The sequence below is a fragment of the Oncorhynchus keta genome, chromosome 34, assembly GCF_023373465.1.
Source record: "Oncorhynchus keta strain PuntledgeMale-10-30-2019 chromosome 34, Oket_V2, whole genome shotgun sequence".
Lineage (NCBI taxonomy): Eukaryota > Metazoa > Chordata > Actinopteri > Salmoniformes > Salmonidae > Oncorhynchus > Oncorhynchus keta.
This window is the reverse complement of record NC_068454.1, coordinates 8888143-8900078: the sequence shown is the minus strand read 5'-3', so window position 1 is coordinate 8900078 and position 11936 is coordinate 8888143. Positions and strand designations below refer to the sequence as shown.

At 44.5% G+C, this 11936-nt stretch overlaps 1 protein-coding gene across 3 annotated transcripts in view; it reads right to left on the bottom strand.

The window, feature by feature from the left end:
- LOC118375369 (tensin-1-like) overlaps positions 1-11936 on the bottom strand; it is a 280910-nt gene that overhangs the window by 115040 nt on the left and 153934 nt on the right. For all 3 annotated transcript variants that reach the window (XM_052493038.1, XM_052493035.1, XM_052493037.1), the window contains one exon: positions 678-719. Coding sequence is in view for 2 of the 3 variants with exons in the window: in XM_052493035.1 (XP_052348995.1) it covers positions 678-719 (42 nt within the window). In the remaining variant the exon portion in view is untranslated. The remainder of the gene's footprint in view (positions 1-677; positions 720-11936) is intronic.

The window sequence follows — 11936 nt, the reverse complement described above, 5'->3', positions numbered from 1 at the left end:
GTGTGTGACTGTGTGTGGGCGTGTGTGGGTGTGTAATGTGTATTTGCGTCTGTGCTTTTGTGGATGAACACAGTAGATTAGTGTGTATTTACAGTATACTATGCATACAGACTCTGTTTGTACCTGAGCAACATGGTTAAGAGCTGGCAGGCTTGGTATCACAATGAGAATAACACAATGACAACAACATGATGACAACAACACAATAACAACAACACAATGACAACAACACAATGACAACAACACAATGACACTAACACAATGACAATAATAATAACACAATGATAATAACATAGTGACACTAACATAATGACAGCAACACAATGACAATAACATAATGACAATAAAACAATGACAATAAAACATAACAACACAATGACATTAACACGATGACAGTAACATGATGACAATAACACAATGACAATAACAATGACAACAACACAATGATAATAACATAGTGACACTAACATAATGACAGCAACACAATGACAATAATAATAACATAATGACAATAACACAATGACAATAACACAATGACAATAATAATAACACAATCACAATAACACAATGGGGCAATAGCATCCTCAATCCCTATTTTAATGGTTTGAGGTGTTTTAGCTAGAAACAATAACACACACACACACACACATAGACAATAAGATAGAGCTCAGACTCACCAAGGTCTCTACATGCTTCAGGGGGATGTCGTTACCAGGTGCCTAGAAGGGTGAAGAGAGAGAGAGAGAGAGAGAGAGAGAGAGAGAGAGAGAGAGAGAGAGAGAGAGAGAGAGAGAGAGAGAGAGAGAGAGAGAGAGAGAGAGAGAGAGAGGAGGGGAGGGAGAGAGAGGAGAGAGAGGAAGAGAGAGGGAGGGAGAGGAGGAGAGAGAGAGAGAGAAGAGAAAAGTTGAGACTACTGTAAATACATTACACAACCTGTAATGTGGAAGCTTGGTTGTGATTATACCTAGGGCTGTTGCGGTAACCATATTACCACCACACCGGCGGTCACGTGTCTTGAAGGCAGTCAAATTCCACGTGACCGTGTTTAGTCACGGTAATTAGGCTCTCCAGGCTCTGATGCTGCTGATGGTCATTAGTAGCCTAACAAACTTGCTAACTGCCTGGTACTCAGCACTCTATTGTCCCTCTAATCACTCTGACACCAATGCACATGTATTAGAAAATCTAATCAAACACTTCATGAGAGTCCATGAGCTCATGTTGCTCAATATTTCAATAGGCTATGCAATTGCGGGAGAAAACAGAATGATGGCCTCTACTAAAAAGAGGAGGATCCCATCAGCTTTCTATGGGCGAGGCCTACTATATTAATTTCTCAACTTTCCTAATATTAAACACATTGCTTATATTTACAACAGGAGTATAGTCTACCTGGTTGTCATGAAAATGAACCACGGTGTCACGCCTTGGTCTTAGTATTTTGTATTTTCTTTATTATTTGGTCAGGCCAGGGTGTGACATGGGTTTATGTTATTGTATTTTCGTATTGGGGTTTGTAGTATTTGGGATCGCGGCTGATTAGGGGTCTTGTATAGGTTTGGCTGCCTGAGGCGGTTCTCAATCAGAGTCAGGTGATTCTCGTTGTCTCTGATTAGGAACCATATTTAGGTAGCCTGGTTTCGCTGTGTATTTTGTGGGTGATTGTTCCTGTCTTTGTGTAGTGTTCACCAGATAGGCTGTAATTAGGTTTCTCGTTCCGTTTGTTGTTTTTGTATATGTTATAGTTATTTCATGTTACGCTCTTCATTCATTAAAGTCATGAGTAAACTACCACGCTGCATTTCGGTCCGACTCTCTTTTGACAAACGAAGAACGCCGTTACACACGGGGAAAAGCTTCCTCCATTCGCTATTTAAGTGATGATGTTTTTTTCTCCCGCTGACCCTGTTTCCATACAGGTGCATGATAATGGCCCATTCTAAATTTAAACAAATGTCACACATATATTATTTAGTAAATGTAAAGACAAGATTAAATCAAGAATAGTCTGATGGGTGACAGTATTAGTCGATCACTTCTGAATGATGTATTATTACTTGTGAATCATAGTCGCTCACCTCATGTAGCCTAGCCCATAGGCCTATATGTTTTAATAAGGTTAGTATCACACCTCAAGTAGCCTGGCCTATATGTTTTAATAAGGTTAGTATCACACCTCAAGTAGCCTGGCCTATATGTTTTAATAAGGTTAGTATCACACCTCAAGTAGCCTGGCCTATATGTTTTAATAAGGTTAGTATCACACCTCAAGTAGCCTGGCCTATATGTTTTAATAAGGTTAGTATCACACCTCAAGTAGCCTGGCCTATATGTTTTAATAAGGTTAGTATCACACCTCAAGTAGCCTGGCCTATATGTTTTAATAAGGTTAGTATCACACCTCAAGTAGCCTGGCCTATATGTTTTAATAAGGTTAGTATCACACCTCAAGTAGCCTGGCCTATATGTTTTAATAAGGTTAGTATCACACCTCATGTAGCCTAGCCCATAGGCCTATATGTTTTAATAAGGTTAGTATCACACCTCAAGTAGCCTAGCCCATAGGCCTATATGTTTTAATAAGGTTAGTATCACACCTCAAGTAGCCTGGCCTATATGTTTTAATAAGGTCAGTATCACACTCATGTAGTCTAGCCCATAGGCCTATATGTTTTGATAAGGTTAGTATCACACCTCAAGTAGCCTAGCCCATAGTCCTATATGTTTTAATAAGGTTAGTATCACACCTCAAGTAGCCTAGCCCATAGGCCTATATGTTTTAATAAGGTTAGTATCACACCTCATGTAGCCTGGCCTATATGTTTTAATAAGGTCAGTATCACACCTCATGTAGTCTAGCCCATAGGCCTATATGTTTTAATAAGGTTAGTATCACACCTCAAGTAGCCTAGCCCATAGGCCTATATGTTTTAATAAGGTTAGTATCACACCTCAAGTAGCCTAGCCCATAGGCCTATATGTTTAGATAAGGTTAGTATCACACCTCAAGTAGCCTAGCCCATAGTCCTATATGTTTTGATAAGGTTAGTATCACACCTCAAGTAGCCTGGCCTATATGTTTTAATAAGGTTAGTATCACACCTCAAGTAGCCTAGCCCATAGGCCTATATGTTTTAATAAGGTTAGTATCACACCTCAAGTAGCCTAGCCCATAGGCCTATATGTTTTAATAAGGTTAGTATCACACCTCAAGTAGCCTAGCCCATAGGCCTATATGTTTTGATAAGGTTAGTATCACACCTCAAGTAGCCTAGCCCATAGGCCTATATGTTTTGATAAGGTTAGTATCACACCTCAAGTAGCCTGGTCCCATATGTTTTAATAAGGTTAGTATCACACCTCAAGTAGCCTAGCCCATAGGCCTATATGTTTTGATAAGGTTAGTATCACACCTCAAGTAGCCTAGCCCATAGTCCTATATGTTTTGATAAGGTTAGTATCACACCTCAAGTAGCCTAGCCCATAGTCCTATGTGTTTTGATAAGGTTAGTATCACACCTCAAGTAGCCTAGCCCATAGTCCTATATGTTTTGATAAGGTTAGTATCACACCTCAAGTAGCCTAGCCCATAGTCCTATATGTTTTGATAAGGTTAGTATCACACCTCAAGTAGCCTAGCCCATAGTCCTATATGTTTTGATAAGGTTAGTATCACACCTCAAGTAGCCTAGCCCATAGTCCTATATGTTTTGATAAGGTTAGTATCACACCTCAAGTAGTAGCCCTAGCCTATATGTTTTGATAAGGTTAGTATCACACCTCAAGTAGCCTAGCCCATAGTCCTATATGTTTTGATAAGGTTAGTATCACACCTCAAGTAGCCTAGCCCATAGTCCTATATGTTTTGATAAGGTTAGTATCACACCTCAAGTAGCCTAGCCCATAGTCCTATATGTTTTGATAAGGTTAGTATCACACCTCAAGTAGCCTAGCCCATAGTCCTATATGTTTTGATAAGGTTAGTATCACACCTCAAGTAGCCTAGCCCATAGTCCTATATGTTTTGATAAGGTTAGTATCACACCTCAAGTAGCCTAGCCCATAGTCCTATATGTTTTGATAAGGTTAGTATCACACCTCAAGTAGCCTAGCCCATAGTCCTATATGTTTTGATAAGGTTAGTATCACACCTCAAGTAGCCTAGCCCATAGTCCTATATGTTTTGATAAGGTTAGTATCACACCTCAAGTAGCCTAGCCCATAGTCCTATATGTTTTGATAAGGTTAGTATCACACCTCAAGTAGCCTAGCCCATAGTCATATATGTTTTGATAAGGTTAGTATCACACCTCAAGTAGCCTAGCCCATAGTCCTATATGTTTTGATAAGGTTAGTATCACACCTCAAGTAGCCTAGCCCATAGTCCTATATGTTTTGATAAGGTTAGTATCACACCTCAAGTAGCCTAGCCCATAGTCCTATATGTTTTGAAAAGATTTGCATAACAACTTAAGTGGTGAATTTAACTTCTAAAAATTAAGCACATTTATCCGCTTTACAAGGGCTGTAGAGCCTAAATGGCATATATACAGTATATAAGCATGGGTAGCGCTGCTTTGAGGGTGGCTGTTCTCGTTGTGTTCCTGGTTCGAGTCCAGGTAGGAGCGAGGAGAGGGACGGAAGCTATACTGTTACACTGGCAATACTAAAGTGCCTAATGTTAAATAATGGTCAATTAACATGAGACTGACAGGGGCGGCAGGGTAGCCTTAGTGGTTAGAGCGTTGAACTAGTAACCGGTTGCTTGACAATCACTGGTTGATGAAAATTTGTGACAGCCAGACTGTCACTTGAATGGCCAGACATAATAGTAATGGTAAACAACATCCTTTCCGTGAGTCCTGGTACTGGCTACTGACTAAAGTTCATGATGCCGTTGACCTTAACAAGGGCCAGTGGAAACAAACTAGCCCCATAACATCAAAGACCCACCACCATATTATACAGTGGGTATGGGGTTCTTTTCTGCTCATACGTTCTCATTTCAACGCCAAACCCCACCAGTGGCCAAACAGCTCTATTTTCATGTCATCTGACCAAAGCACCAGTTCCAATCCATGTGCCAATGCCGTTGAGAGAACACCAGCCGTTAACATTTGTTGGATGACATGAAAACAGAGCTCTTTGGCCACGCACACCAGGACTCTCCTAACTCTTTGGCCATGGACACCAGGACTCTCTTAGCTCTTTGCCCACGCACACCAGGACTCTCCTAGCTCTTTGGCCACGCACACCAGGACTCTCCTAGCTCTTTGGCCATGGACACCAGGACTCTCTTAGCTCTTTGGCCACGGACACCAGGACTCTCCTAGCTCTTTGGCCACGCACACCAGGACTCTCCTAGCTCTTTGGCCACGCACACCAGGACTCTCCTAGCTCTTTGGCCATGGACACCAGGACTCTCCTAGCTCTTTGGCCACGCACACCAGGACTCTCCTAGCTCTTTGGCCACGGACACCAGGACTCTCCTAGCTCTTTGGCCACGGACACCAGGACTCTCCTAGCTCTTTGGCCACGCACACCAGGACTAGCTCTTGGCCACGGACACCAGCTCTTTGGCACACCAGGACTCTCCTACACTCTCCTAGCTCAGGACTCTCCTAGCTCTTTGGCCACGCACACCAGGACTCTCCTAGCTCTTTGGCCACACACCAGCTAGCTCTTTGGCCACGCTCACACCAGGACTCTCCTAGCTCTTTGGCACCAGCTCGGACACCAGGACTCTCCTAGCTCTTTGGCCACGGACACCAGGACTCTCCTAGCTCTGGCCACGACACCAGGACTCCTAGCTCTTTGGCCACACACACCAGGACTCTCCTAGCTCTTTGGCCACGCACACCAGGACTCTCCTAGCTCTTTGGCCATGGACACCAGGACTCTCCTAGCTCTTTGGCCACGCACACCAGGACTCTCCTAGCTCTTTGGCCACGCACACCAGGACTCTCCTAGCTCTTTGGCCACGGACACCAGGACTCTCCTAGCTCTTTGGCCACGCACACCAGGACTCTCCTAGCTCTTTGGCCACGCACACCAGGACTCTCCTAGCTCTTTGGCCACGGACACCAGGACTCTCCTAGCTCTTTGGCCACACACACCAGGACTCTCCTAGCTCTTTGGCCACGCACACCAGGACTCTCCTAGCTCTTTGGCCACGCACACCAGGGACTCTCCAGGACTCTCCAGGAGCTCTTTGGCCACGGACAGCTCCAGGACTCTCCTAGCTCTTTGGCCACGGACACCAGGACTCTCCTAGCTCTTTGGCCACGGACACCAGGACTCTCCTAGCTCTTTGGCCACGCACACCAGGACTCTCCTAGCTCTTTGGCCACGCACACCAGGACTCTCCTAGCTCTTTGGCCACGGACACCAGGACTCTCCTAGCTCTTTGGCCACGCACACCAGGACTCTCCTAGCTCTTTGGCCACGCACACCAGGACTCTCCTAGCTCTTTGGCCACGCACACCAGGACTCTCCTAGCTCTTTGGCCACGCACACCAGGACTCTCCTAGCTCTTTGGCCACACACACCAGGACTCTCCTAGCTCTTTGGCCACGGACACCAGGACTCTCCTAGCTCTTTGGCCACGCACACCAGGACTCTCCTAGCTCTTTGGCCACGCACACCAGGACTCTCCTAGCTCTTTGGCCACGGACACCAGGACTCTCCTAGCTCTTTCAGGACTCTCCTAGCTCTTTGGCCACGCACACCAGGACTCTCCTAGCTCTTTGGCCACGGACTCTCCTAGCTCTTTGGCCAGGACACTCTCCTAGCTCTTTGGCCACACACACCAGGACTCTCCTAGCTCTTTGGCCACCGGACACCAGGACTCTCCTAGCTCTTTGGCCACGCACACCAGGACTCTCCTAGCTCTTTGGCCAGCTCACACACCAGGACTCTCTCCTAGCTCTTTGGCCACGGACACACCAGCTCTTTGGACTCTCCTAGCTCTTTGGCCACTTTGGCCACGGACACCAGGACTCTCCTAGCTCTTTGGCCACGCACACCAGGACTCTCCTAGCTCTTTGGCCATGGACACCAGGACTCTCCTAGCTCTTTGGCCACGCACACCACAGCTCCTAGCTCTTGGCCAGACACCAGGACTCTCCTAGCTCTTTGGCCACGCACACCAGGACTCTCCTAGCTCTTTGGCCACGGACACCAGGACTCTCCTAGCTCTTTGGCCACGCACACCAGGACTCTCCTAGCTCTTTGGCCACGCACACCAGGACTGTAAAATATGATGGTGGTGTTATTTTTCTTCCACTGGTCCTGGGGCCCTTGTTAATGTCAACAGCACCAAGAACTTGACCCAGTGCCAGGACATTTTAGCCAAAAACCTTGGTTGAAACTTGGCCTCAAGTGGATCTTCCGGCAAGACAATACCCCAAGCACACATGAAAGAAATGGTTAATTGGCAACAACATCTACATTTTGCAATGGCCATCCATTCTCAGGACATGAAACGCATTGAAAACCTGCAGAAGAGGGCAATCCATAAGCACAGACTAACAATTCTGGATGGAGGAACGGTCTAAGACCCCTCCCAAAGTGTTCTCCAATGCATATATATATTTTTAAAGACTCAGTGCTGCTATCCTGACATGGTGAGGTATTGAAAGTTATTGAAAACATGGGTGTCAATTATTTTGACCCCTACCTTTTTGAGAAAAAGTATTACTTGTTCAACAAAATCTATTTCTCTGAGAAATTGTATTTGTATAAAATAATAACATTTCCCTAATCCTTTTTAAGCATACAATATAGGTCAGTATTTGAATTATTTATTTTACACAGTCATTTTTTCTCATCTTTATCAAGGATGTCAATAATTTCATATCCCACTGTATATGTGTCTGGGATCTTTGTGTCCACATGTGTATCCCACAGTGTGTGTTATAATCGGATCTGGGTAGAAATAGCAGGCAATCTGTTTGCTTTCAATTACTTCGGTGTCTTTGATTTAGCTTGCCTGGCACAATGAAACCAATGATCTGACACACCAGGGAAGTTAAATCAATAGCACCTTAAATACATAAAATGCCTCAAATATAATTTTGACCCAGGCCTGTCATGTTATTTTTCAATAGTGTTTTGTGTGAAAAGGTGCTGTTTGTGGCCCTAGAATTCCTACGTACCTAGCTGGGGAAAAGCAGAGATGGGATACGCCTTGAGCGCGTGGGAACATCTATAAACCCTCTGTGGTAAATATTTACACTAAGAGACACATCCCTTCCATTAGCCTAGCCCAGAGAGACCATCTCATCTTCATCCCTACTGCTGAAGCCCTGTCACGCTGCTGCAGTACAACCATATACAGCCATGGGAAGAGAAAGAGAGAGAGAGAGACAGATAGAGGGGAGAGAGAAACAGGGAGAGAGAGGAGAGAGAGAGAGAGAGAGAGAGAGAGAGAGGGGAGAGAGAGGAGAGAGGGAGAGAAACAGAGAGAGAGAGAGAGAGAGAGAGAGAGAGAGAGAGACAGATAGAGGGGAGAGACAGGGAGAGAGAGGAGAGAGAGAGAGAGAGGGGAGAGGGAGAGAAACAGGGAGAGAGAGGAGAGAGGGAGAGAAACAGGGAGAGAGAGGAGAGAGGGAGAGAAACAGGGAGAGCGAGGAGAGAGGGAGAGAAACAGAGAGAGGAGAGAGAGAAACAGAGAGAGGAGAGAGGGAGAGAAACAGGGGGAGAGAGGAGAGAGGGAGAGAAACAGGGAGAGAGAGGGGGGAGAGAAAAACAGGGAGAGAGAGGAGAGAGGGAGAGAAACAGGGAGAGAGAGGCGAGAGGGAGAGAAACGGGGAGAGAGAGGAGAGAGGGAGAGAAACAGGGAGAGAGAGGAGAGAGGGAGAGAAACAGGGAGAGAGAGGAGAGAGGGAGAGAAACAGGGAGATAGAGGAGAGAGGGAGAGAGGAGAGAGAGAGAGAGAGAGAGAGAGAGAGAGAGAGAGGGGGAGAGAGAGAAAAACAGGGAGAGAGAGGAGAGAGGGAGAGAAACAGGAAGAGAGAGGAGAGAGGGAGAGAAACAGGGAGAGAGAGGAGAGAGGGAGAGAAACAGGAAGAGAGAGGAGAGAGGGAGAGAAACAGGGAGAGAGAGGAGAGAGGGAGATAAACAGGGAGAGAGAGGAGAGAGGGAGAGAAACAGGAAGAGAGAGGAGAGAGGGAGAGAAACAGGAAGAGAGAGGAGAGAGGGAGAGAAACAGGGAGAGAGAGGAGAGAGGGAGAGAAACAGGAAGAGAGAGGAGAGAGGGAGAGAAACAGGGAGAGAGAGGAGAGAGGGAGAGAAACAGGGAGAGAGAGGAGAGAGGGAGAGAAACAGAGAGAGAGAGGAGAGAGAGAAACAGGGGGAGAGAGGAGAGAGGGAGAGAAACAGGGAGAGAGGGAGAGAAACAGAGAGAGGAGAGAGAGAAACAGGGAGAGAGAGGAGAGAGGGAGAGAAACAAGGAGAGAGAGGAGAGAGGGAGAGAAACAGGGAGAGAGAGGAGAGAGGGAGAGAAACAGAGAGAGGAGAGAGAGAAACAGGAGATAGAGGAGAGGAGAGACAGGAGAGAGAGAAACGGGGAGAGAGAGGAGAGGAGAGACAGGAGAGAGAGGAGAGAGGGGAGAGCCAGGTCTAAAGGAAATACATGATGTCATTGGTCGGGGTTGTTCTGACTAGCAGGCTGGCTCTCATTAGCTTCACATTGTTGGAGTGATATGAGAAGCCACTGAGTGGGACGATAGCCTATACACACACTAACACTAGGTAAGAAGACCGGCATTAAATCGTAGGGCATTGTATCAAAGTCACAGCCAATAGACAAGACATACACTGCCCCGACTAATATGGCAATGATGCTTAAAACCTCTAGTACTGCCACAAATACCTACTCAGAAGAGAAGTGTGTGTGTGTGTGTGTGTGTGTGTGTGTGTGTGTGTGTGTGTGTGTGTGTGTGTGTGTGTGTGTGTGTGTGTGTGTGTGCGTGCGTGTGTGTGTGTGTGTGTGCGTGCGTGCGTGCGTGCGTGTGTGTGTATTCTAATTTTCCATTACTCTAAAGCACACGTGTCAAGCTCATTCCACGGAGGGCCGAGTGTCTGTGGATTTTTGCTCCTCCCTTGTACTTGATTGATGAAATGAGGTCACTGATTGGTAAGGAAATCCCCTCGCCTGGTTGTCCAGGTCTTAATTGAAAGGAAAAATACTGGGTCCTGTGTGGATCAGTTGGTAAGTGTTCACTTCCCACAGTGATCACGTACTGTACTGAACGTTGCATTGGAGAGAAGTGTCTGTGTGTAAGTGGTATATACCCACTTTATATAAAACATTGTAACCCACGTAAGAACAGCGGTGTAAAGTACTTAACTAAAAATAATTTAAAGTACTACTTAAGTAATTTTTGGGGTATCTTTACTATATATATTTTTGACAACTTTTACTTCACTACATTTATAAAGAAAATAATGTACTTTTTACTCCGTACAATTTCCCTGACACCCAAAAGTACTGGTTACATTCTGAATGCTTAGCAGGACAGGAAAAGGTCCAATTCACGCACTTATCAAGAGAATATCCCTGGTCCTCCCGCCTGCCTCTGATCTGGCGGACTCACTAAACCGCAAATGCTTCGTTTTAGAATTTTGTCTGAGTGTTGGAATGTTGCCCTGACTATCCAGAAAGAAAAACAAAGATTGTGCCATCTGGTTTCCTTAAAATAGGAATTTGAAATAATTTAAACTTTTACTTTTAATACTTAATTATATTTTAAAAACAAATACTTTTAGACTTTTACTCAAGTAATATTTTACTGGGTAACTTTCACTTTTACTTGAGTCATTTTCTATTAAAGCATCTTTACTTCTACTCAAGTATGAAAAGTGGGTACTTTTTCCACCACTGATTATATCATTGAACTACTAGTTTCCCATCATACAACACTGTAGAAATCATCACCAATGACTTTTTAATATCTTAACCTGTCTGATATCACACATGTATGACAATTGGGTACTTTTTCTATGACTGTATAAGAGAAAGAGTCACATGATCCAAACAACAAAATACACCACTGATCCGAAATAACTAGCAGGGGTGTCACACTATCCCCAGCTAACACATCTAGGGAGAGAGAGCGTTTTTGTAATGTTACTCGTAATGTTCCCCTAATACTTGAGTGTCCAGTTTTCCATTAGTTAGGGGAACATTCTATGTTAGCAAAAACCTTCTGGGAATCTTTTTAGTATTTTATGGTGTTAAAGTTAGGAGAAAATTCCCTTAATGTCAAACAGAACTTATCTAGAAGGTGGTTGCAACGTTCTCAGAATATACAACATTAATGTTCTAGACACGTTTTATGGGACGTTGTAAGAACACTCGTGTGTCCAGTTTTCTGAGGGTTGGGAGAACATTCCATCAACGTCCCACCAAATGTACACAGAACATGGTTGCCATGGATTTCAAGGAAATTGTGGAGAGATGCTCAGCTATACAGAAATAATAAATATTTATAATTTATGAGGGATAGTGGAAATGTGGTCAGAATTTGTGCTCAATGGGTATTCCTACAGATTTTAATTAGATCAGTTACGGGCGTTGTAACTGTTGCCAAATAATAACATGAACATACACTACCAGTCAAATGTTTTTACTATGCTCTATATTGTAAAATAATAGTGAAGACATCAAAACTATGAAATAACTCATTTGGATTCATGTATTAACCAAAAAAGTGTTAAACAAGTCATGAACCCAGGCCACCAGCACCAACGACAAACAACCTTACTACTGTCCCAATAAGGGATATCACTAAGGCATGTGCTTACTGGGCCAGTATAGTTAGTGCCTGGCCAGAAGTAAACCCTAACCTCTCCTCCTTAGGCACTTAGATCTGTAGATTTGAAACAATTGGATAGGTGTAAGTAATAGGGTGGAGTAAGTATCTTATTGATGG